The 27,765-nt window shown below is 43.2% G+C and overlaps 1 protein-coding gene across 1 annotated transcript in view; it reads right to left on the reverse strand.

The window, feature by feature from the left end:
- The window catches only part of LOC126248462 (cytochrome P450 4c3-like), a 196,645-nt gene that overhangs the window by 9,435 nt on the left and 159,445 nt on the right, over positions 1-27,765 (reverse strand). The window contains exons 8-10 of the mRNA XM_049949467.1: positions 26,314-26,417; positions 26,159-26,227; positions 15,619-15,787 (exon numbers count right to left, since the gene is read on the reverse strand). Coding sequence (XP_049805424.1) covers positions 15,619-15,787; positions 26,159-26,227; positions 26,314-26,417 — 342 coding nt within the window. The remainder of the gene's footprint in view (positions 1-15,618; positions 15,788-26,158; positions 26,228-26,313; positions 26,418-27,765) is intronic.

Below are 27,765 nucleotides of genomic sequence, written 5' to 3' on the forward strand. Positions count from 1 at the left end.
GCCCCACGTGTTGAGCAATTCGGCGGTACGTCCACCCGGCCTCCCGCATGCCCACTATACGCCCTCGCTCAAAGTCCGTCAACTGCACATACGGTTCACGTCCACGCTGTCGCGGCATGCTACCAGTGTTAAAGACTGCGATGGAGCTCCGTATGCCACGGCAAACTGGCTGACACTGACGGCGGCGGTGCACAAATGCTGCGCAGCTAGCGCCATTCGACGGCCAACACCGCGGTTCCTGGTGTGTCCGCTGTGCCGTGCGTGTGATCATTGCTTGTACAGCCCTCTCGCAGTGTCCGGAGCAAGTATGGTGGGTCTGACACACCGGTGTAAATGTGTTCTTTTTTCCATTTCCAGGAGTGTAGATAAGAATGTCGGCGCTAATTGCAATTACTCACGAAAAATTTTTAATCAAAAAAATTTGAGCGTGAATTTAGGTTCAGTTAACTTTTCCAATTATCTTCACCCAAAGAATCATGTTGTAGTAAATGGCATTTTATCCCACTATTAATGAAATTCCAAGCCTAATCATTAATTAAAGCAAAAGACCACAAAAGGCGAAACAATATTTAGGCTTTATTTTCACTCACAAATGTTAGAATGAAAATTTTGTGTTTTCAGATTTCAATAAATTATTATACACAGTTGCTGATAGCACAGATATGCTGAAACAATCAGGTAACAAAATTAGCTTAAGAAAAATGTGTGATCTGCATTAACAGGCGGAAGTCAATCCTATAATTTGTTCTCCTAACACGGTTGCTGTTTGAGCATCTTGACCATACACGTTTGTCAGAGGATAGGTACAGAAGAGGTTTCAACAAATTTCTTCACATATGTTAAGATATTCCACAGCTCTAAATCTAATGCTTTGCATGTAAGTATAAAATATAAATTAGTAATTAATTAATTATTACGTATACCACTGAGAGGTTTGGTTGTATGCCACGTCATCGGCTAGCTGCTGGTGATGGTTTCATAAACAATCATCTGTTTTCCAGAATGAATGTAGGAAAAAGTCAGACCGTTAACTTACGGGCACCGGCACAGAAACTAAACCTACAAATGCAATTTTGAAGGAATACATTGCCAAACTGCTGATTGGTGTTCTCCAGCGTGTAATTAAACTCCAAGATGAAGGTTGTACACGGGTTGCAAAACAATTATTAATAAACAAATTTGCATTATTTAGGAAAGATAAAAGAAACAATTCCATTTCTGACAGAAATGTCGCACATGCGCCGTTTCCTCGCTAGAGATCTATGCAGGTCTCCAAACAAGTGATCTTCAGAAAAGGTCAGAAATGACGGTGAAATGTCTTTGAGTTGGGAAACCCTGAGGCCGTTCGTATGTTCCCGCTTCAACAAAGATTTACCATAAAATTGTGGTCTGGTATTGTTCACGACCATCTGATTGGGCTATATCTACTAACTTACGCTCTTTGTGGAGGGATTTACCTTATCTTTCTCTGCATTTTAGTATCAAAAATGTTGGATACTATCCCAGAAAACATTTACAGTTCCAGCATGACCGGGCCCCACCACACTTTGTCGTTGATGTCAGAGAACATTTAGACAATGTTTTCACCAGTTGTTGGATTGGTAGAGATGGGCCAATGCGGTGATCACGTTCTTTCGACCTCACTCCTACGGATTCATTTTTGTGGGAGAGCTGAAACATTTGGTGTACGAGACCCTGATTGATACTGCAGAAGAGCTGGTCTCCCGTTCGCCTGAAGCTGCAGCCATTATTTGTGAATCACTAAGTGTGTTAGACAATCGTTATCACGCAGATGCCAGTTGCGCATTAATTTAAACGGATGAAACTGAGGACATTTTCAGCAATACCTCTAAAACAATAGTCATCACACGGTAATTTCAACACCGTCTTTGAACACCACCCACGGCAACACCTACGTGAACCCCTACCGGGGAAACGGTGCACCTATTACATTTTCGTCGTATAGGAAAATGTTTCCTTTTTCTCCTCTACGCATTCTGTAGTTTTCCATACGCAGTTGTTCCGAATTAACGAGAAAAACCTTTCATTCATTGCCTAACACCCCATGATCCACCCAACAAAATTTAAGTAGCTTGCGATCCCAAAGAATTTTACCAGAGATAATAAACATTTATCACTGACCAAGTATGAACTTCATACTCTGAACTAGAGTTGCAGTCTACCAAAACTATTGTTCGGTAGTTTTGGCACAGTACATCCATGACGTAGTAAATGGAAGGATTACCAGAAGTATTGCTAGCACTGGTAGGGAAAGAAACAAACGAATGTGTCAGAGAGAAACTGGGAGCCGACCACGCCTCCTTGTTTCTTGTTCGTTTGTTTTGCACATAATTAGAGCCGCACATCGTACAGTTTTAGCTGACTGTGTTTCTTGTATCCTTACAAAATATAAGCCGTAGTTTATAGGTAACAACATTTAGTTGATGGTGTAACTCTGCGCTTTCATGTAAGGAAAGCAATTACTTTTGATACAAGAAAAGTTTACATGCAAGAACATTAAAAAATTTATATAATTACTGTTATTACTTTGTACTCAACAGAAAGTTCTCCATCATGATCAAAGACAAGAGTTTCCTCGTATTATTGATAAGTGCAAAAGTAACGTGAACGTGTTTTATATAAGCTCGGCAAAGCATTGAAGTGAAGTTTGATACGTTTTTCTTTTGGGGCTCTATTATATTACCTTTTTTTGAAGAAATAGCGTTTTTAGCGCCGTATAACTAGTATGTTTTCGTTTTCTCATTTTTACTACAACATCCCTCTGTTACACGTTACAAATCAACAATTTTTCCATAAAACTTGTATTTAACATTGACAGATTCAATTTTGCTATAAGTACTGTTTATTTTTAAATAACAGACCGGAGGATAACTTTGTAGAAAAGAAATGTTCCGTAAGTTAAGCTGTCCTTTATACATCCTCAATCAGTTTCTAGACAGTTCACCGTTTCTGGTTTCTAGAGGAATCCAGTAAGACATTTATCGCATAAGCGATCAAAGGGATCGAAATGAGGTAACGCCCGGTAGGTGTGAGGCAAACCTAACGTACAAGTAACTTGGTTAGAATCTTAATTAACGAAGGCTACTAGAAAAACTACCGTAGTCTACGCTTACTAATGATAATGTTTAGTAGCCTACGGTAGTTTTGCAACTATTCTCAGAACTATGATGAGAACGCAATGCAACAGCAACACCTACAAGGAGAGGAGGAAACTAAATAAAACTTCACGAGTTAAGGGGGCAAGTGATGTTACTCCAGTGATTACAAAACTGAGCGTATTTACAAAGTACCTAGCAGTACACGCCCACTTATCGCTATGATGCTGCATTTCCTCCGGCCTGGATGCATGTACTGATTCGGTTCGGAAGCTTGTCATAAGGCCGTTGTATCCACTCGTGAGGCAAACTGGCTTACAGCTGTTTTAACTGGTCATTGTTGTCCTAGATACTGGCACTGGGATGAAGTTGACGTGAAAGCTGGCCCCACACAAGTTCTATCAGAGACAGATCTGAGGATCTTGCTGGCCAATGGAGCACCTCAGCATTACGCAGACCGTTCATAGAGGCATGTGCTATGTGTAAAAGAGCAATGTCTTGTAAAATAAAATGCACCGCAATACTGTCCCACGAGAGGTAACACTTGAGGACATAGGATATCCACGATGTACCGTCGTCCCCTCAGTTACTACAAACCGCGACACGAAATCATAACCAATGGCTCCTAACACCTACTCTAGGAGTAACACCGCTGTGCCTCTCCGAAACACTCCATCGTTTTCGCTGACGATGGTCGTCTAGGGTAGTGCAGAACGTGATTCATCGGTGATGTCTTTCATCAACATTCATCTTTCCAAATCATGGCACCACTCCACACACAGTCATTTGTACTGTAGTGTTGACGGCAACCAACGCATGGGACAGTAATTCCCAAGTCCGTGTGCTGCTAGTCTCTGACCAATGGTGAGGAATGACAGAGAATGTTGCAGGAAGTCCGTTACTTGTTCTCGGATGGCAGGTGCAGCTGTAAAGGGGTTAACATGTGCTTGGTGCACAGTGTGACGATCCTTCCTTGTGGAGGTCAGACGTGGTCGACCGGAAGCTTGAAGACTGAAGACTACACTAAACAAGACCAACACTAATGCACTCCAGTGGCAGTTCTACCTGTCACAGAGAAATGCAACTCTAATTATATACATACCAGCCGATGGGGTGTACGTGTAAAAAGTTACACTGATATCCGACCATATGTTCTGGGTGCTTCACTCTTTTGTCAGGCAGTGTATGTTACGTATGTGATGAATATCGAATGTCTGGTTCCTACCACCGATATTTCTAGTCACACTTTATGTATCACCTATGTGCAGGGGCTAGTATTCTGAGGATAACACTGAATGCAGAGGAACTCTGAACATTGTGTCTACCTGCAGTTTTATGGTACACGGAACTGTGAAGTTTCTACCAATTGTTGTATGTCCCTGTAGTGAGTCTGAATCGCTGGCAGTCTCAGTTGAACACAGCATTGGACTGAGATGTGAAATACTTGTCTAACTATTAAGTTGAGGAGGAGTCAATAACAAATCTGTCACATTGTGCGCGATGGTAGAAGGGTATGACACATGGTACTAACATTTCCATACGTTTCGTTTGCTAATAAGGAATCGGAGTGCATAGCACGGATTTTAGTGCTGCAGTGCTGGTGCGTTGTCTTGATGTTGCCTCTCCAGTCATTCAGTATTGTGGAATACACTTGTATGCTTGCATAAAACATCTGAATGTGAACTAGAGAAACTGCGTTGGGAACTGTTGGAAATGCCTCACGTTCGTTGCAGTATTCACGCACGTCCCCGAAACACTATGAGGTGGATGCTTAAAAACGAAATAACAGGTCGAAAATGGAATGCAGTAGCGTAAGATGTACAGAAATGTTGAACAGTATCGTTCGTAAGTCTCGCAACAAGTCAAGCGAAGACTGAAAAATGTGTCTCAGCAACTAAACATGTTTTGCATTGGGTAGCAGCGCACGCAGCTGTAACTTCTATTGGGTGGAAGTGGTGAAGATGAGTTGAAATTCTATTGCTTTTTCGTGCTGTTTATTCTCTGATACCATTGGTCAGAAGTGCAAATTAAATCGCTGGTCATTTCAACAGTTAGAGAAAGATGAAAGTAGGAATGTTTATAGAAGATGCCCTCAGTCAAGGCAGAACTATAAAGGACGAGCGAAAAGGTTTCTTTTGAGAGTGATGCTGCAGCATACAACGTAACGTGACTAGGATGCGGGTGCATAAGCACCGACATGTAGGAAAAGGATTCGTGTGGTATATGTGTCTTTTCAACGAGTGTGCGGTAAATGCGGAAACGTGAACTGCGGCGACGTTAGTACCAAATGCATCCAAGCAGGGTCAATGTCTTGTTACTCTTTTCTTGGCTACCGGAGGACAAACACTGGTAGACATCCGTCGGAGAATGAAGAATGTGTACGGGGCAGCACGTCTGTCGAAAACCACGGTTGTGGGGTGATGCCCCAACCTTGAAGGTTCGACGATTCCTGTCGGATGAGAATGTGCAGTAGGCAGTTACGGGCTTCTACAGGCAGCAGGACACCGTGTTATACCGAACGGGTATCTTGAACCTGATGCGTCGGTGTTATGATTACCTCAGTGCTCATGGAAATTCTGTCTGATTTGCATACCGATCCTGGACTCCAGGGCCTTCGAAAGGAAACCTCTTGATCACTCCTTGTAAGTTGCAATATAAAGGATATTTCCTTCCGTGTTATACGACTTGAAACCTATAAATTCTGTATTCTTTCTGCCTAGAGGTGTTCAAACGGTTCAAATGGCTCTGAGCACTATGAGACTTAACTTCTAAGGTCATCAGTCCCCTAGAACTTAGAACTGCTTAAACCTAACTAACCTAAGGACATCACACACATCCACGCCCGAGGCAGGATTCGAACCTGAGACCGTAGCGGTCGCGCGGTTCCAGACTGTAGCGCCTAGAACCGCTCGGCCACCCCGGCCGGCAGAGGTGTTCAACAGCTGCCCATTGCACATGGCTGGAAAGACCATAGGTGTGGTGAATTCCCGTTCGAATGCTCGTTTCCACTATGACGACCTGTTACTATCTTAACAACTTGCGTACTGAGTTTGTGTGTTCGTGGTTGCATGTGTGTATACGATTGCGTGTTCGTGCGAGCGATGTTTTGGTAGAATTTGTGTGTATGTTCTTGTTTATGCATGATTCCTTGGTGGTGTGTATTTGTGTATTTCAATGTGTTTGTTTTAGTGCACGTTAGTGTGTGTGTGTGGGGGGGGGGGTAAGGGGGTTAGCGGCGGTGGGAGGGGGGGGGAGGCGTGCGTGCGTGGACGAGAGATAGAGTGAGATAGTGAGAGAGGGAGAGAGAGAGGGAGAGAGAGCTTGGGCGTGCCTGCCATGTACGACCACATGAGATTGTACGTTGGGTGTCTGTCTTGTGTGGATTTTCATGTTGGTGTCTGTGAGTGTGTAAGCCTATGCATAGAAGTGACGAGATATAGATTGAGTTTGTGTTTTTCTGGCTGTTTGTAAAAGAGGTGATGATGTGGTGTGGAGACATATGAATGCTGGTAAGTAAACTGTTTCTTCTTGAATCCCGAACCTCCTGTGAAATAAATGGCAAAGTTGTCTTCTGCGTAAAATAAATTATTAAAATAAAGCAAGGAAATAATCTTCGTCGTGACCTTCCACGCAACCACGCAAGATAAGGTTTCCATTCTGCTCCACTTTTATGAGTCATCCCACCCGTTGTGTGGTCTTATTCCAACTGCTTGCTCATTGTGCTGATTCGTTATCATTATCACTCATCTGATACAACTATATCCTTAGCAGCGAAACTGCTTGTGCTTGTTGAGGGAGGGGAAAGTATACTCGGTATACTCGGTATCACTGAGACTGGGATAATATTCACGTAATAAACAATGCTCGTTAATATTAGAAACAAACCTAGTGAATGCTGATATCACTCTACAATGTGGTTTAATCAGCTATAAGTAGCATTACAAAATGGCCAACATGTAAAATAGAAGTCTATTTCACGCACAGAAATGAATTATTTTAATAGCGACAATTGCCTACTACTTCAGTTATTCGTTGTGTATGCAAGTATTAGTATCTGTACATTTAGCACAACGAATGTGTTTTTTGCGAGGAAAATACGAGAAATATTTCGTCTGAACTGTAACTACGAAAGGCTTGGCTATAGTCCTAAATTTTACTCGAATAACTCTAATTAACCCAACTCGTTGTCATAAACGCTTTCCAAATCTAGTGCCAATCAATTATTCCTTTAGTTTTCACTGTTGTCAAGTAACATAACACAGCGGTGTCTAACAGTTTTTTGTTTACACCTTTGTGTATATTGTTGAGCCAAAACATTATGACCAGTTGCTTCATAGCACTTTGGAAAACCTTTGGATTGCAATACAACGAGGATTCTGCGTGGCATGTACTAGGCTAGTCGTTCGTATGTTTCCCGAGTTGTATAGTACCAGATATGTATGCACAGGTTGCTCAGTTGCCGTAAATTACGGGCTGGTGGTTTGTGAGCGCGGAGTTAGCACCCAGTTGCATCCCATTTGAGTTCGACGGCGTTCTTAGATCAGGCGAATTTGGTGGCCCAGATATCAACATGAGTTCACTATTATACTCCTCAGATCACTGCAGAGAAATACTGGCACTGTGACACGGACTGTCATGCTAATGGCAGATGCCATAGCTGTTGGAGAAGACATCAAACATAAATGGGTGCAGGTGGCCTGCAAAAATATTCACGTAGTCCATAGCTGCCATCATGCCTTCGATTATTACCAAGGGTTCCTTGAAAGTCCAGGTGAATGTCCACCACAGCGTAATAATTGCCCCCACCGTCCCTCCATGGCGTGCATGTTTTGAGCAGCTCTTTGCCTGGATGATGGTGTATCCAGAGACGACCACCAACCTGGTGTATCAACAAACTTGATTCATCCGACCAGATGACACAGTTTCCGTGCCCACTCCAATCGTAATTGGCTCAACATGGGTCCACATATGAGTCGGCTGCCTCGTGTTCAACAATGTACACATATCGCCTTCTATCCTGCTTTACACAGCATGAAAGCCGCCGATTCCCGTGTTGTGTGATGTGATGAGGCTTGAACGTCAAACCCCTTCTCACCTACTCGTTATTTCACCATTATCCAATCACTTTCCATAGGTATGGAATTACTGCGCCTGTGCTGTGAAGAAGTACAATGCAATGTTCCGTCGGACATATATGCAGGCATCAGTGGGCAAAAAGAAAATGTGCCCTTTGTGAGAGGATCCCCATTCGTCTATGCCTAACTTACATACTTTTCTTACCGCATCGCATGCCCGTAGCGCCACCAGGCGACATTCAGTCTCGTCATGGCAATGATCATCTTGTTTTGGCTCCCCAGTGTAGGCTTACACTACGAACGGATAACCTGAGGCCACACGCAGCGCAGTCAGTGGACGGTTGGGAAAGCTTGCTAGTGTGCCAGCCATATTCCTGCATCATTTATAGCTGTTAATACAAGATATTTCTAACTGTGGAAACTACCTGGTTGACATTATTGTAAAGGAGCCACATGGAAGCAGTACATGGAGGTTGTTCACATGAAGTTTAGCTGCTTACAGAACAATGGTTTGCATTGCTGGCTCAAGAAATGCACTACTTTTTTGTGAGTCCAGGGTTAAGTATCTAGGTCACTTTTTGAGCGAGAGACGTCTTAAGCTTGTGTTACACGACAAGAAAGCTGTAATTCAATTATCTGTATCTAAAAGAGCTTCAATCTTTTTTGGGCAAAGTAAACTATTTTTCATAAATTTATAGCTAAAGCGTCTCAAATTATATAAACTTTAACCAGACTATGAAAAAAGGGTGTAAATTTTGAATAAAGTAAAGAAAAGTCTTAAATTTGTCCCCTTCCGGGAAACCTTATCACCAGGTATGTGACTAACTTCAGCTACTGGCTCGTCTCAATATGATACTGGTGTTCCGCTGTCCAAGCTTTCTGATGGCACGAACATACAAATGTTTTTGTGCGTAGCCGGCCGTGGTGGCCAAGCGGTTAAAGGCGCTACAGTCTGGAACCACGCGGCCGCTACGGTCACAGGTTCGAATCCTGCCTCGGGCATGGATGTGTGTGATGTCCTTAGGTTAGTTAGGTTTAACTAGTTCTAAGTTTCAGGGGACTGATGACCTTAGAAGTTAAGTCCCATAGTGCTCAGAGCCATTTTTTTGTTTGTGCCTAAATCATTAACAGTAGCCCAGACGAACTGTTCTCAGAACAGAAAGAGGACGTTAGCAATAATTTAGTACAGAAAGTTTCTTATATCCCTGTACGGCAGAAAATTCCATCCGCTAATGGAGTGTTAGTCGCTGATTTCACTTTTCGGTCCCCATAACAAACTCCCACATAAAACGGCGCAGCAACTGCTGTGGTAGGCACTGTTTGTAAGCAATGATAATTATTAAATGTGTTATCGTCCCTCTGCCCAACTTGCGAACACTGACAATTTGTGTCTCAAAAAATCAGGTGGTCCCAACTCACGGATTCTCCCCATGGCCAATGATTGAAAACCCTTTGAAGTGTGTGCATGTGGATTTTGCTAGATCATTTTAGGCAGCAATGCAGTTGCTGGTAGTGGATGCACTCTAGAATCTCCGTTACGTGGCATGGATGTATACAACAACTGTAGATGCTACCATCTGTGTCCCTATGGCAAACTTTGCAACTGAAGGTGCTCCCGGCACTATCGTGGTAAGCAGTGGTGCCCACTTCACCTCACCTGCATGTCGGCTGTTCCACCAGTGCAGCAGTATCGAACATCTGACTACCACCCCATTCACCCAGCATCTATTTCAGAGTTGCCGCTGTTCATCAGAACGTACAAGACATATATCAGAAAAGAGACACAGAGTCCTGAACGGCTTAGACGAATATGAGTAAAACTGTGAGCTGTTTCTAGACCTATGCAAATCCTTTGATATGATCAATCATGGTCTGCTTCTTGATCAGTCATGTTGTTGTTTGTTGTTGTGGTCTTCAGTCCAGAGACTGGTTTGATGCAGCTCTCCACGCTACTCTATCCTTTGCAAGCTTTTTCATCTCCGAGTAACTACTACAACCTACATCCTTCTCAGTCTACTTAATGTATTCATCTCTTGGTCTCCGTCTATGATTTTCACCCTCCATGCTTCCCTCAAATAGCAACCTGCTGGACCCTTGATGCCTCACAACGTGTCCTACTAACCGATCCCTTCTTCTGGTCAAGTTGTTCCACAAATTCCTCTTCTCCCCAATTCTATTCAGTACCTCCTCATTAGTTACGTGATCTACCCATCTAATCTCCAGCACTATTCCGTAGCACCACGTTTCTAAAGCTTCTATTCTCTCCTTGTCTAAACTATTTATCGTCCATGTTTCACTTTCATGCATCGCTACACTTCATATGAATACTTCCGGAAAGGACTTCCTGACACTTAAATCTATAATCGATGTTATCAAATTTCTTTTCTTCAGAAACGCTTTCCTTGCTATAGCTAGTCATACAAAATGTTATTCATGGAGTTCACTATATCTGGTATAAGTTGCATCTTTTTGGGGGGCAACGCAAGGGAGAAATACACTCCTGGAAATTGAAATAAGAACACCGTGAATTCATTGTCCCAGGAAGGGGAAACTTTATTGACACATTCCTGGGGTCAGATACATCACATGATCACACTGACAGAACCACAGGCACATAGACACAGGCAACAGAGCATGCACAATGTCGGCACTAGTACAGTGTATATCCAACTTTCGCAGCAATGCAGGCTGCTATTCTCCCATGGAGACGATCGTAGAGATGCTGGATGTAGTCCTGTGGAACGGCTTGCCATGCCATTTCCACCTGGCGCCATAGTTGGACCAGCGTTCGTGCTGGACGTGCAGACCGCGTGAGACGACGCTTCATCCAGTCCCAAACATGCTCAATGGGGGACAGATCCGGAGATCTTGCTGGCCAGGGTAGTTGACTTACACCATCTAGAGCACGTTGGGTGGCACGGGATACATGCGGACGTGCATTGTCCTGTTGGAACAGCACGTTCCCTTGCCGGTCTAGGAATGGTAGAACGATGGGTTCGATGACGGTTTGGATGTACCGTGCACTATTCAGTGTCCCCTCGACGATCACCAGTGGTGTACGGCCAGTGTAGGAGATCGCTCCCCACACCATGATGCCGGGTGTTGGCTCTGTGTGCCTCGGTCGTATGCAGTCCTGATTGTGGCGCTCACCTGCACGGCGCCAAACACGCATACGACCGTCATTGGCACCAAGGCAGAAGCGACTCTCATCGCTGAAGACGACACGTCTCCATTCGTCCCTCCATTCACGCCTGTCGCGACACCACTGGAGGCGGGCTGCACGATGTTGGGGCGTGAGCGGAAGACGGCCTAACGGTGTGCGGGACCGTAGCCCAGCTTCATGGAGACGGTTGCGAATGGTCCAAGCCGATACCCCAGGAGCAACAGTGTCCCTAATTTGCTGGGAAGTGGCGGTGCGGTCCCCTACGGCACTGCGTAGGATCCTACGGTCTTGGCGTGCATCCGTGCGTCGCTGCGGTCCGGTCCCAGGTCGACGGGCACGTGCACCTTCCGCCGACCACTGGCGACAACATCGATGTACTGTGGAGACCTCACGCCCCACGTGTTGAGCAATTCGGCGGTACGTCCACCCGGCCTCCCGCATGCCCACTATACGCCCTCGCTCAAAGTCCGTCAACTGCACATACGGTTCACGTCCACGCTGTCGCGGCATGCTACCAGTGTTAAAGACTGCGATGGAGCTCCGTATGCCACGGCAAACTGGCTGACACTGACGGCGGCGGTGCACAAATGCTGCGCAGCTAGCGCCATTCGACGGCCAACACCGCGGGTCCTGGTGTGTCCGCTGTGCCGTGCGTGTGATCATTGCTTGTACAGCCCTCTCGCAGTGTCCGGAGCAAGTATGGTGGGTCTGACACACCGGTGTCAATGTGTTCTTTTTTCCATTTCCAGGAGTGTATATCGCTATAATGTAGGTTTCTTTTCATGACATACAAAGTTTAATTACAGAGCACCTCAAAGCTGTGTGCTAGACCCTTTTGTTATTCCTGTTTCTTCTAAGTGATTTCCCGTACCACATTGCAGCAGAAAAGCCAGCCTGCACTCACTGCAAGAATGTGTGTGCCTGCTCTAAATTTAAGCATTGTGGGTGAAGCATACATCATGTCTGTAGGATAGAACGTCATACCATCCCAGGTAGTCTGCGCATTGCGCTCAGGTACCGCGCCACTTGCCCTATGGTCCACGTAAAACATTCGAACTATCGTGCCACACACTGTATAATACACATAGTGTGTCAGATAACGTGTCACACTAAACACATATAAGAGCAGTACTCGCAGGGGGCAGTCTCCGTCCAATAGAGAACTTCATCCAAACACACTTTAATTTTTGAACAGTCACATCACTGCAGTGAGGGCAGGCTATTTCTGTCTGCTATTTCAGAGACAGTTTTAACTGTGTGGTAGTCCAAGGTACCACTATATCCTGCCCTAAAGTGTTTAACATCATTCAACTTCTTGAGTGAAGATGAGACGAACTAATAAACGGTTTGATTTGTGTTTGTTGTTGGAGAACATGGGCAGTCTTGTTACTGACATTAACGGCATAAACGGCATAAGTGACGCTGTAAACTGTGTGTTGCTTAGCAAGAATGTAAATGTGCATATGTTTTGTGACGATATTATGGTGGTTAAAACATTTTCTAAGGTGGACTGTCATCAAAAATTAGAGAAGGAATCGTCCATGATATTAAAAAAGCAAATGTATGTGGTCCAGTTAACTGTTATCTACATGATAAGTTCTCCAAGGTCATCTACGTGGAAGACGGGATGCTAACAGAAATACCATTTCTCCTACACAGGAATGACAATGTGATACCAAGAGTAACTAACACTGGGTAAAACTGCCAAGAGAGCATCTAAAAATTCTGGGACTGTACCATATAAAATGGAACTGACTGACATTAATGTTGGTGTTCTGATGGAACAAGTGCCTGGAATGTAACAGAAGCATTTATTTCTTCGATATATAGTTTCAGATATAGGGTAGTCGTACTGCATCCTTGTCTCACCCCTTTTCATTTCGAACACTGCTTTCCTATGCTTACATTCTTATGATTCTATATAGGTTCTTCTACAGGTTGTTTATTCCAACCTTTCCCTGTAGCCTATGCTTATTTTTCTTAGTATCTCAAAAATTTACTCTCGAACTTGTCAGAAAATCTTCCCTCATGTGTGACGTAGACTCCTACTTCAAATGCAGAAATGCGATGGGAAGATGTCTAATAATGGCGAACTATTGGGTGAAATGGTGAGAATATGTTCTAAAGCATAAGGAGGTTCTTCTTGTAATTTCAAATTGTCATGCCATTTCAACTTATGTCATATGAGCTGTGATATCAGAGGGGTGATGCAGGTGACTATAATAGCATGACAAAGACTATACGATTAGTGTTAATCGGAACTACGATATTGGATTTTTTATTTTCACCCTATTTTTAACTTAGGGGAAGAGGACTTTGGCATTCGAAACTTGATACTTGGTGTCAGTGGTCTGCAGGGAGAGTGCAGAGTGGGGCACGGAAGTGGAGGACATCTGCACTAGTTTCACCATCTTAGGTTTTTAATTTCCCACACTTTTTAATTTAGGATGCGGAGGCTCTTGGGTTGAAAACTAGGGAGGCTCTGCCTGAGGTCTGTGGCTACGTGAGAGCAGCTTAGGTACCTACAGCAATGTGGGGACAGCTGAGGTACGGTGGCACTGTGTTGACGCAGCCCGTTTGATGCCACACAGCTGTGGCACTGCGCTGTACAAAGTGTCAAAGTGTTGATGCATTTTGTCTACCCTGCCGGTGTGTGTTGACACCCAGCTCGGCCCTAGACAGCGTGGTGCTATGGCAGAGCCCCGAACAGTATGCTGACTGACAGTGGGAGTGGCAGCAGAGGTGGCATAGGGGCCGTGAAGGAGGCACGTAACAGTCTCTCCAGCTGCGGCGTTTACGTAAATAAAAATTGTAGTGGTTCCCATCATAACCTACTACACACACCATAAATGTTTCAACAGCGGATAGATTGAACTTACAGCTGGGATAGAAATAAATTGTTTAAACATGAAAGCTGTATCAGTGAACGTTAATGTCAGAGGTGTGGCGAACATTGTTTAAAATTATGACAACTGATTTACCAGCATTTTAAACTGAGCTGTTGGATTTTATACTTATGACAAGCGGCCTAGTTCCACTATGACATCAGGGAAAATCCAGTGGACTTCTTGGATTTTTACAAGTGACCTTCTTCGATGTTATACTTATAACATGCGGCGTTGGAACTATGAATGCATTCCTCAGGCATGTCATCTTGGATTCTGTTCTTAGAACAACTGAAATCTCAACTATACAGACTATCCTGTAGGTCCATGTCTACCATCTCGGATTATGACGTTATAGAGGCTGTTGTCGTATGCCCCAGGATCGCCATCTATGATTCTGATGTCGTAGAGGCTGTCCTCATATGCCTAAGTCTGCATTCTCAGATCTCCATTTTGGATTGTGACATCATAGAGGTTGTTCTCAGGTCTGCCATCTTGGATTTTATGCTTAGGCCAATTGGGCTATATCCGCCACTTACCACAACTGGGCTATTTCGAATTTTCCACCGTTTTGTAATAGTACAATTGGCCTATCTTCACTGTGATGCCATATGAATGGGAAAGGAGGGGCGGGGGGGGGGGGGGAGAAATATGGCAACAATGCAAAACTGATTGATGACGTCAAAGCGGAGGAGGTAGGGGAGAGGGAAATCTAGCAACAACACAAACTGTCCTCGTATGCACTCAGCCCTCCTACTAACATCTTTTTAATAAAGATGGAAAAAGAGAAGTGCTGAGAACCATACAAGGGATAGAGAGAATTATGAAACTATAATACGATGGAAGCCTAACACTAGAAGGAACATTTGGAAGAAAATAATGAAGATAACGATAACGTCGAATGCGAAGATTGTTACATCAGACTTGTTAGGCTCTTATTGTTTTAGTAGCTGATAACTATTACCTTTTTATTAAATTATTTCTTTTATTATAATACGTTTACGACTTTCTTGCAATGAAATGGAAATTTCTCCATTGTAAAAGGAATACTTTTCAGATTTCTTGTTTTGTTGGGATTGCTTTGTTTCTGAAGGTTTCAAACTAAAGCTAACAAGCAACATAATCAACGATTATGTGCATGAGCCGTGCTACTGGAAATAACGATTTAGTTTTTAAGTGTAGAATTGGGAAAAAAACCAAAGGTGCATAGAATTTGGCTAGAATCGGATAAAAAGTTCATTAAATGTAAGTGATGTACTGGGTGGATGCAACTCTCCGTATTCAATACTCGTTTCTGTCGTTGTCTTTTCTTTCAGTACCCGTGAATTAATGTAAAACTATAATCAGTGGAATTCCAGTCTTGTTGTTCAAGTACGTACGTATTTCGTGGTCCACATCAAGTTTTCTACCGAACTGGGGAACACTAGGATAAAGACGAAGGCTTTCCTTGATAACTTGTTCCAGGTATTTCATTGCATTAAGATCCTCCATCTTTACTTCACGGTCAGACTCTCCGAAGATCTCCTCTAACTCTTCTTCTATCTTTTCCTGAAAACAAAGATAAAATACTATTGTACTAGGGACAAAAAAAAACAAGTTAATTTTAATCTCCCGACGATCTTCGTTCATGAGGTATCCCAGAGGACAGGTTATCCTTAGATCAATTGACAATATGGATATATTATAGTGAAACCATACTTATAATTACACTGGAACACTAAAGAAAGATATGTAAACAGGCATAATACGGTACTGCGGTCGGCAACTCCTATATAAGGCAACAAGGGTCTGGCGCAGTTGTTACACCGATTACTGCTGTTACAGTGGCAAGTTATCAAGATTTAAATGAGTTTGAACGTGGTGTTATAGTCGGGGCACGAGCGATGGGACACATCATCTCCGAGGTAGCGATGGAGTGGGGATTTTCCCGTACGACAATTTCACTAGTGTACTGTGAATATCTGGAACCCAGTAAAACATCAAATCTCCCACATCGCTTACCAACGACGACCGAAAAGAATCGTTCAACGTGACAGTAGAGCAACCCTTCTGCAAATTGCTGCAGATTTCAGTACTGGGACATTAAAAAGTGTGAGCGTTCGAGCCATTCAACGAAACATCATCGATATGGGCTTTCGGAGCCGGAGGCCCACTCGTGTACCCCTGATGACTGCGCGACACAAAACTTTGCGCCTCGCCTGGGCCCGTTAACACCGACATTGATGACTGGAAACATGTTGCCTGGTCGGACGAGTCTCGTTTCAAATTGTATCGAGCGGATTGACGCATACGGGTATGCAGACAACCTCATGAATCCATGGACCCTGCATGTCAGCAGGGGACTGTTCAAGCTGGTGGAGGCTCTGTAATGATGTGGGGAGTGTGCAGTAGGAGTGATGTGGGACTCCTGATACGTCTACATACTACTCAGACAGGGGACATGTACGTAAGCATCCTGTCTGATACCAGCATCCATTCATGTGCAATCCCAATGTGCAGTTGAGCAATTCCAGTAGGACAATGCGACACCCCACATGTCCAGAATTGATACATAGTGGCTCCATTAACACTGTCCTAAGTTAAAGCACTTCCACTGACCACCAAACTCCCCAGACACGAACATTATTGAGCATATCTGGGATGCCTTGAAACGTGCTGTTCAGAAGAGATCTCCGCCCCCTCGTACTCTTACTGATTTAAGGACAGCCCTGCAGGATTCATGGTGTATATTCCCTTCAGCACTACTTCAGACATTAGCGAGTCCAAAGCACGTCAAGTTGCAGCAGCTCTGCGTGCTCACAGGGGCCCTACACGATGTTACGCAGGTGTACCAGTTTCTTTGGCTCTTCAGCGTAATTAAAGTGCAGCGACTAACAGGGGTCCAGCGTGGGCTGTAATTTTCGTATGGCAGCGAATTTGCTAGATATTCTAATGCGTTAATGCGTACGCGATTTACGCTGTAAAAAATTAGTTCCAATTTTGGCTACCCGCTACAAATCAGGCGCTGTGAATGCTGGAATGACGTATAGAAATATTTCCGTTTGTAATGGATTAAGAACGGGAGTTGAGCATGTAAAGTCAAAGGTACAATGTTGATTTTATTATTAACTGCCACTTTGAAAATTCGTCGAATATGACCATCAGAGACGTCGACAAGATGCTGCATCCGTAAAATGACGAGATCTACAGTAGCTCACAGCACTTCTGGTGGAATCTGAGCACCGGGTTCCTATGTACTGGCTCTCAGATCAGGTAGAGACCAAACGTGTCCCTGGTAAACGCTTTTTTTAGATGCTCCCAGAGCCAGAAGTTACCTCAGATTCAGATCAGGTGATCTTGTAAGCCATGCATCTGCAGATAACACGTTCGTGGAAGATTGCTTGAAGCAGATCTTTCACTGGGCGAGCGAAATGGGATGTTGCCCCATCTTGCATGAAAACAGCGGTTTCACGCACTTGCACTCTTTCAAAGCAGGAATCACATGCTGTACAAGGAGGTATCGATAACGTGAAGACGTCATGATACGGCTGACGGGCCCTCTGGGTGTATTCTCTTCAAAGAAGAACGGACCGAGTATAAAATTGCTTGCTGAATCCACACCACACAGTCACATACGGCGAGCTCAGCAGCTCTTCGTGCGCAACACGTTGTCTAACAGTACCCCACATTCGACAGTTCTGTGTATTCACTGCACTCTGTAGCGCAAAATGTGCCTCGTCACTCCATAGAATATTGCCCAACCACATATCATTAACATCTTTCCATGCCAGAATCCGAAGAGCCAATTCAGAACGTTGCCGCAGTTCATGAGGTTTCAGTTGTTTCACCGTCTGGATTTTGTACAGGTAGCGGTTTAGACTAAACTGTACTGTTGACCATGGGATAGACAATACTTGTGACACCGCATGAGATACCACCCAGGGCATGTGCTGCGTGATCAGTTACAACAACAGCGACTTCTGCAACCTCGTCAGTAACTTGGGATCGGACGCCTTCCTCTTCTAGGCGTCAACCAAGCTCACCCGTGTTTTCAAATTTCATCATCATCTTCTTTAAACCATTTAATAACAACGGGACTCTCTCGATGCAGCACTGTAACTGCTGCCGTTCACATAAAGCAGTTTCACTAACAGCGCACAGTCTCTCTTCTCGATAGCCATACTGTTCACTCATGTTATGCCTTGTGAAATGATAGCATGGATGTCATACCATCATACAAACAGTGTACAGCGGCAGATTTGCACCTGGTGGGCAAAACTGGAGCTATTTTTTTTCGGAATAAATCGGTCCTGCATTAACGGATTAACATTTCTACCACGTTTCACTGTCATGCGATAGTTACAGCCCTCACGGGAGGAGGAGGAGGAGAAGAAGAAGGAGAAGGAGGAGATTATTGTTAACATCTCGTCAGCAACGAGATCATTAGAGACAGAGCACAAGCTCGGATTAGGGAAGGTTGGGGAAGGAAATCGGCCGTGCCCTTGCAAAGGGACCATCTAGGCATGTGCCTGAAGCAATTTGGGACAATCACGGAAAACCTAAATCAGAATGGTCGTACGCGGATTTTAACTGTAGTCCTCACGAATGCGAGTCCAGTATGCTAATCACTGCGCCACCTGCCTCGGTCCCAGACCGGACCTCAGTGAGTAGTTGCATTTTAATTACAACCACCGAATATATCAACGAAGTTTTAGAAGAATGACATTCTAAAATCCCCAAGAATATTGACCTGGGAACGAACAAATTTACTAACACTATTTTATTTGTGGACGACTAGGTTCTCCAAGCAGGCAGTGTAAGCGCTGTACAAGAGAATGTGGTTAAATTGAACTATGTTTTACAAACTTATCGAATGGTCATAACTGTGAATAAAACAAAAGTAATGGCAATGGAAAGCAAACACGTTATAAGAGAAAAATAGTGATACATAGTTAGGCAATAGAACAGGTAACTTCGTTTAAATATCTCCAGACAAGTAAATCACTGTACAAAACTACTTCAGATATGGTTCAAAGTATACAGAAATATAACGCTATAAATGATTGTATAAGAAGAGAGCTTGGCAGAACTAAGAGAAAGGCGATAACACTGAGACTGCACAACGTGATGGCTAAGCTGTCTATAATAGTGAAAACTGGATTGTAAGAACAGGAGAAGAACAAAGAGTTGAACCAGCTGAGATGAGGTCTCTGAGATCACTTCTTGAATTTACATTAAGATACATAGTGTGAAGACAGAAGACAACAAATAGACGTAAAAATGACAATGACGGGAAAGACTAGGCACTACCTTAAAAAATTATATGATCACATCAAAAGGATGCCACATATGTACCTGCCATGCAAGCATTATACAGGGTGTTTGTAAATGAATATCGGGGTTTTAACGCTTTATAATATTTATTACATTAAACTTACAGCTACAAGTGATATGTCAAATGAAAGAGGAAGTCAAACAGTTTTACCAAGAACCTTATAAATGTTCAATGTGAGCACCATCTGTCACACGGCACACATAAAGTTTATAGCCAAGTTCTTCCCAAACGTTGATAAGTGTGTCTTCAGTGATTGTAGCAACAGCTGCTTCAATCCGGTTTCTTAATTCAGGGAGGTCTGCTGATAGCGGAGGCACGTACACACGATCCCTGATGAAGCCCCAAAGGAAAAAATCGCATGGCGTTAGGTTGGGTGAACGTGGAGGCCATGCAAAGCGAGCCCAATCAACGTTTGGGAAGAACTCGGCTATAGACTTGATGTGTGCCGTGTGACAAATGGTGCTCACATTGAACACTTATAAGGTTCTTGGTAAAACTGTTTGACTTCCTCTTTCATTTGGCATATGATTTATAACTGTAAGTTTAATATAATAAATATTATAAAGCGTTAAAACCCCGCTATTCATTTATAAACACCCTGTATTTTAACCACACTGGATGACAGGATATAGAACGGCCAATGAAGAGATAGGGACAAAAGTTTTGTTAATTTCCTTTGGTTTCAGTATGGGCCAGAACTCACTCTTTGAAATGATAGAATATGAAAATATGCAACATCATAGACACACAACTGCTTTCTGTAATTTTGATTACACGTCGGTCTAGATACGCCTTTTGTGCTTTAATGAGAATATTGAAGATATAGCACAGAGAGATGGTGTGCGAAATGCCTCTCTGACTGTTCTAGGTGTTTACCTGTTCGAACATGTTATGCGCATAACAAAAAATTATATAAGCCCCGAAGATCAATATTGGGAAAAATCTATTTTCCTGTAAAATGATGACGATAATCGGATGCTGTCTTCACTAATTAGTAGCCTAAGCAATGGGAAGACAAAAATGTACACATTTGCACAATTCTCTAACAATAAATTGACAGTTCAAGAGCTATTTGGATGACGCATACACTAATACGGCAAAAAGATGATAGATGATACTGCCTGGTGAAAACTGACGGGTCCTTCTCCTTGAAATTTCGCCCTTGAGCGGTTTCCCTTAGAATTCCACTTCTCTCATTACTCACGTAGAAAAGTTAGAAATGGGTGGTTAGGTGAAGGAGTAGGGACCGCAAGAAAACAACCTGTAATGCCATTTCTGGTTGATTTTCTTAGAGGTATTCGGCGCGGTCAGCGACACTTTACAGACGCTGAAATATAGCTGATTGATGCTTTTCGAAACGGTTTGCAAAGAGCAAAATGTAATGAGAAATACTTGCTTGAGACAAAGGAGAGAATTTCTGCTACTCATAGGTCAAGGCACGCTGATAACTTGTTTTTAAATTTAATGGTTGAATACTTCACAAGCTGAGGTTACATGTACGTTTTGTTGGGTAATGACACGGCGTATTCAGCAATAAAAGCACGGATACCTCGATCAGAACGTTAATTAGAAAAATTATGCAAAGACTTTTGGTAACCGCTGATGTGCGTGGACACATTCTGTCATCACCCGTCTTTCTTCATGTTGTAACAGCTTGTGTCACACTTTATTTTATTTCCTATATCCAGTTCATCTAAAAGAATTATTGCATTGGAGACGTTCAATTAAATCAATAAAATAGTACGCGCGAGTACAATTTCATATATCATACGAAGTGACTATTTATGTTTCGTTTATACTGGCATGCCATAGTGTAATAAATTATTTTTCCATACAGTGTGAACATTAATAAAACCGGCAAACTGCAGGGACGGATTCCTTACTGGAAATGGAGGAAAAAATGTCCTATGAACGTGTGTCCGGAAATGCATCGTTGCGATGGTAGATAGCGCTGACGAATGAAAGTTCCTCTGACAGCGTGCCGTGTGTTCTTTCTGTTTTGTAGGCTGTGTGATTGACGCAGTGTACTGTAAGCAGCAGAACTGTCCGGTATTCACGTCGGGAACAAGCGGAGATGGCGTTTATGTAGAACCTGGCATATGGAAACGGTCGAGAGGCAGCACGACTATAGTAAAACACATTCACAGACACCAGCCACATCACACAACATTTCAAGCTCTTTTTGACGTTTGTGTGATCATGGGTCCTTCAAGACAGACGAACGTGGAGAAAGATAGAGGACTGTGCTTACACCAGATTTAGAGGACCGAGTTCTACAGAATATTAAGTCGAATCCTAGTACAAGCTCTAGGAAAGCGGTCCGCCAACTTGGTGTAAGACAAAGTACGATTATGTGTATCCTACATGTCAACCGCTTTATCCCCATCACCTGCTACGAGTACAGCGATTATCAGCAGCGGATTTCCCTCGGCGGGAAAGATTTTGCCGATGGTTTTTGCAACAGTTATAGAATTTTTGCCATCAGTCCTCTGTACCGACGAAGCAACCTTCACCGGAACTGGCATCATCAGTCTGCATAATCGTCATTTGGGGGCTAAAGACAATCCTCTAGGAATGTTGAGGCATCTCATCAGCATCGGCTCAGCATCAATGTGTGGACAGGGAGTCACCTGGATTTCCTGCGGAATACTCTGCTTCAGCTGCTTTAGACCGCGCCTTTAGCAATACGGTACGTTTTGTGGTTCCTGCATGACGGAACACCACCCCACTTCCGCATTACAGTTCGCCGACACCTTAACAACTTCTTCCCCGGAAGTTGGATAGGACACGGAGGCCGTGTAGCGTGGCCTGCTAGATCTCCGGACTTAAACCCCCTGGACTTTTACCTCTGGGGGCATCTGGAAAGCGTTGTGCATGCTGAACCAGCTCCTGACGTGCAGATCCATCAACAGCGTGTCACGATGCCAGTGACGCCATTCGGAGAGAAGCCGGAACGTGCGAAAGAGTGCGGCAATCTACGATACGACGTGTGAACGCGTGTACTGCATCCCAGGGAGGCCACTTGCCCATCTATTGTGACGTGGATGCGACGAAGCTCTATACTGCGTTCCGGGACGATTTGTTATCGTTGCATGCAACTCTCCATTTCCAGACACATGTTCATAGGAACTTCTTTCTTCCAGTTCCAGTCAGGAATCCGTCCCTGCTGTTTGTCGGTTTTATTACTGTTCAGCCTGTATATGATATTGCGAGTTTTACAAACAACTTTGTGTTGAATGCAATCGCAGCTGTGAATATATTCCTTGTGGAATGAAACCCGCAACCATTTGTATGTAAGATATTTTATTAGGAAAACAAACGCCGGCCGAAGTGGCCGTGCGGTTAAAGGCGCTGCAGTCTGGAACTGCAAGACCGCTACGGTCGCAGGTTCGAATCCTGCCTCGGGCATGGATGTTTGTGATGTCCTTAGGTTAGTTAGGTTTAACTAGTTCTACGTTCTAGGGGACTAATGACCTCAGCAGTTGACTCCCATAGTGCTCAGAGCCATTTGAACCATTTGAAAACAAACGGTTACGTAGCTTAGAGCCACACCTTCAGGTGGATATATAAATTATATGATAACCAAATGTCTGGATGGATAGAAGACCCATCATTCACTGTACAAACTATAGTAATTCGCCAAGTGATCGTAATGTCAAATTGTAAATGGGCTGACTGGTGCCATCAACATCCCCCAAAAATCGAGCCGGAAACAAAGTTCAGCAACAAGATTTAACCGCGCCATATGAGCTCCAGCAACATGTTAGTACTAACATGTTGCCGTCAACACCCTCTGAGCTGGAGATCATATGATGCAAAGAGATCTTGATAGTGAATTATTGTTCCAGCTCGATTTTCGGGGAATGTTGATGACATCATTCAGGCTATTTACAATTTGTCTGCCAGTCGGGGTGGCCGAGCGGTTCTAGGTGCTTCATTCTGGAACCGCGAGACCACTACGGTCGCAGGTTCGAATCCTGCCTCGGGCATGAATGTGTGTGACGTCCTTAGGTTAGTTAGGTTTAAGTAGTTCTAAATTCTAGGGGACTGATGACCTCAGAAGTTAAGTCCCATAGTGCTCAGAGCCATTTGAACCATTTTGAACAATTTGTCTGTACGCTCACTTGGAGAATTACTATTATATGGACACTGAATGCTGGGTCTTCTATCCATCCTCACATTTGGTATCATATCACGTAATTTGTATCAATCATTTAAAGATGTGACTCTAAGCTACGAAACAGTTTGTGGCCCCAAATAAAAGATTTTACATACAGCTGTTTGCGGTTTTCATCCCACAAGGTGCGAGTTTAACCTTATACTGCAAAGTGAATTCAACCATTTACATAATCACATTTATGATGTGTGAAACTCACTTGAAAATATGGGTTAGTAACACTAGGCGGTGCATTTCTATTCAGGTTTAACGAGATATGAACGAATTATTCTTCTAGCCTGCCTGTCCCTATCTCTGCCGCAACCATTAAAGCAACTCAACCTTGACACAAGAGTATATGTTACTGAAGCACAGCGATTAAAGCAGACCTTCTTGGGTTTCCGCTAGTTTGGCAACTTGACGAGACCTGCTCAGCATGCTGCACCTGAAACGGGTTGGGTTGCGCTGTCAATCCAACTTGACGAGCCAGGTATATGTTTACGTAAGTTTTGTTGCAGCTCATTTATCATAACGATGGAAGCAGAAAAATGAACAAATTACACTTAAAGGAAATTCAGAAGAAATTAAGAATGGAGGAATATATACCAGTCATTAAACAGAGCGCAAGTCCAGTAGGGGAAAAGTTGTCGTATGGTTGCGGAGCAACTTCAAATAAATCGGGTGGTGCCTCGCAATGCAAGTAGTGTAAGAAGCCTCGACTTGTCTGTAAATTTTACCAGCAGTTTCGTCACTCTATAAATATTTTGAAGGAGGACAAACTCTTAGTGGCTGATACTTGTGTGGAAGTGTGTACTATAAGGACTTGAGACCATTTAGCAGTATATAGGCTTTTTAAATTTAGGGTAAACGTTGACTGAAATAGAAACAAAAAATATGGCGCAGTGGATATTAAAAACCACATTCTGGTAGTATGCAGCGTAGGGCGAAGAGAGCTTATTATGAAAGAAAAACTTTTCCTTTCAGACATGTACTTTTTAGACTAACATACTAAGAAAAACGAACTTTATGCGCGCTAAAAAGCATTTGGGTGATTCAGAATGAAATATTTCGGCTGCTTAGAATGAATTCAGCCATTCTGCAACATAAATCCTGGACAAAATATTTAAAATTAGTGTAACAGGTATCATATTTAGCTGGAATACACTAAAATTACAGAAACTAGTCTCCAAAACCTTACTATGGTAGGGGTTGCAGCATAATAGAAATTTCAGGCTCTTAGGTGCAAAGAATCTCGAATTTCAGAAAAGGTTCTCATTACTACAGAAAACATGTATGAGAGGTGACCTTATGATGGTTGGAAAAAGGATGAAGTTGCAGAGAAAACCGTTCATATCGAAATAAATAAATAAGCTCGAAATTCGCCGACAAAAAAAAATCTTCCATTTTCTGGCCTGCAATGACCTAGAACGAATACATATTTCATTGAGTCTCATCTTGTGACATTCGTGTACTTTTATCAGCTACCAAACCCTACAGATAACACTACAATGAAAGCGTACAGAGCCGGCCGCATTGACCGAGCGCTTCTGGGCGCTTAAGTCCGGAACCGCACGACTGGTACGGTCGCAGGTTCGAATCCTGCTTCGGGTATGGATGTGTGTGATGTCCTTAGGTTAGTTAGGTTTAAGTAGTTCTAAGTTCTAGAGGACTGATGACCTCAGATGTTAAGTCCCATAGTGCTCAGAGCCATTTGAACCAAAGCGTACAGAATAGACTACTACGTTGCGTAGCACAGCGGGAAGACGGGCAGGCAAGCAAGACTCCCATAGCGTGCTTTGTTTGGGCATAGCTTGGCTTCAATGGTAGCAAGGCAGCCTGCCCGTTCCGCTGAAAACGTGCATCAGCTTGCCTGCCCGGCTAACAGGCAAGCATTGTCAGGTTAACAAACATCTCTGGGTTTGACAGTAGAGATAAGCCTTTACATATAAATTTTTTACACGTTTAACACATTGCGCGCCAGTTACCAGAAGTTGTTGCTGACGTAAGTCTAAGGATGAAAGTGGTTGTTGTCTCCGCCGGCGAGTCTGGCCTATTTTCCGCCTCTCATCTAGGAAGTTAAACTAATGCTGCCCAGCAGTGAAATTAGGAAACCATTCCTTATTGAACAGATTGCATTGAGCATATGGTGGAGTCAAGTACAGTTTTCGCGGGATTATTACTATCTTTTAAGGCGTCATACCAGTTGACAAAGAACAAATGCGTATTTCTTGTATCAAATAGCTTTCATGTGTGTCTAAAATGCGAAAAAAGTGAAGAAAAATATTTTGATACAGTCATTTTCACACCGAACAGCGTTGCAAATAACACCAAAAGCTACAGCGGAATATATTTAGAATAATGTACCCTCCTTCCTATGAATATTCAGATGAGAACTGTAGTTTTATTTATTGGATTAAGAAGTTTCGTGAAGCAACGTATTTTTACTGACCTGTACATGAGGATGCAATCCAATTAAGAAGATTGTCCAGGTGAGGGACGCTGCCGTGGTATCATGTCCCTGTAATCATATAATCATTTTTTTTTTGGATCCGCATGATTCACACTTTCTTGATTAAATTAGACACGCTATTGTTATATACTGACCTCAAACATGAAGGTGTCCACTTCTTCCCTAATATCGAGGTCTGTTAGTTCTCCCGTTTGCTCCGCTACCTCAACTAGAAGATCCAGAAGTGATATTCGTTTGGCTGGAACAAAGTTTGAACGTGACAAATTGACAAATTCGTACAGAAAACTTCATTTCTTCGTGTTACTTGTTGGCAGCATTTTGAAATCGATAGAGTGTGAGAATGTTTGGTATATAGCGATTGGTGTGCGTTCAACATTTCGTTCGGAAACTCAACAAGAGCATCATATAACGCAGTAAAGTACAAAAAGGGATCAAAATTTAGATTGTATCTCGATTTCAGACTGAAGATCCGTTTTATAGAGACTGACGCACTTAGTGGAATAAGTCCAGCTAAGCTCACTATTCCGTCGCTACGTGGATTTGTGTGATAAAATCCTCCTGTAGTTTTACAGCAATAGCATGCACCATAGACTTCATGCTACCTCACAGAAAATAGTCAAAAGGTGTAATACTTGGTGGCCAGGGTGGTCGTAGAACAGTTTCCCCACATGTGGGTATGTGACGTCTCCGCACATTCACATCACTCTCAACTGTACCATAGTATTTTTGCAACAAAGTTACCTGACAAACCCACACTGGCATTCATCCAGTGAAACAGGAAGAACATCTCTGTGTAAACTGAGGTAGATCGGTCCTCTTACTCTTGTTAACATTAGATACAGCACAATGATAGGGTCACAGATTATTCCAGCCCATATGCTAACAATGAACCTGTGTTGGTTACTTTTGACCATGTTCGGCAGCCCAAATCAGTGTTGTGCGAGTTCATAACGTGTTCTCGAGCGAGCGTGCATTAATCACTGAACATCCCTCAAGTCGGGATTTATAGCTGGAGTATGCAGTGCTGTAAATACCACTTCACAAAATGTACTTGTCATAATTAGGTAGTGCCTCACTACTGTTGCCTGGACATTCTGTAAATGATATGAATGCAGCTGTCGGTTATAGACAACACTCTAAATGTTAATATGAAATGGGTGCACTGGGAGATGCTGGTAGATGGTTCTTATGAAGTGTTTGGAAACGTCCTCTTCAACGGCAATTGTCCGAACTTAGGGTGGACATTCGGCATCCGTTTTTGAGAAATAATATTATACTTAAAAGTGGAATATTTGATAAAGTATTTAGAAAGTTTCTCAATATGACACAGTATGTACAATAAAACCTAATACAAAAAACGCACTTTGCTGTATTAGTCCAGTCAAATAGCAGAAATACCTTGCAAAAGGCGGGGTAGAAGAGTTTATTTCTTCAACTCGTTCATAAGGTTGGAAAGATTAGAAAACCGAGTTTTGCCAACAAAATTTCGCTTGGGAAAACTTTCTGCAGTCAAAAAACTTGGAAAATTTCGGCCTTTTTTCAGTTCTTTTTTTCAAAACATCTCAGTTTATTTGCTCCTATCGCTT

This window comes from Schistocerca nitens, chromosome 3, assembly GCF_023898315.1.
Source record: "Schistocerca nitens isolate TAMUIC-IGC-003100 chromosome 3, iqSchNite1.1, whole genome shotgun sequence".
NCBI classification, from domain to species: Eukaryota; Metazoa; Arthropoda; class Insecta; order Orthoptera; family Acrididae; genus Schistocerca; species Schistocerca nitens.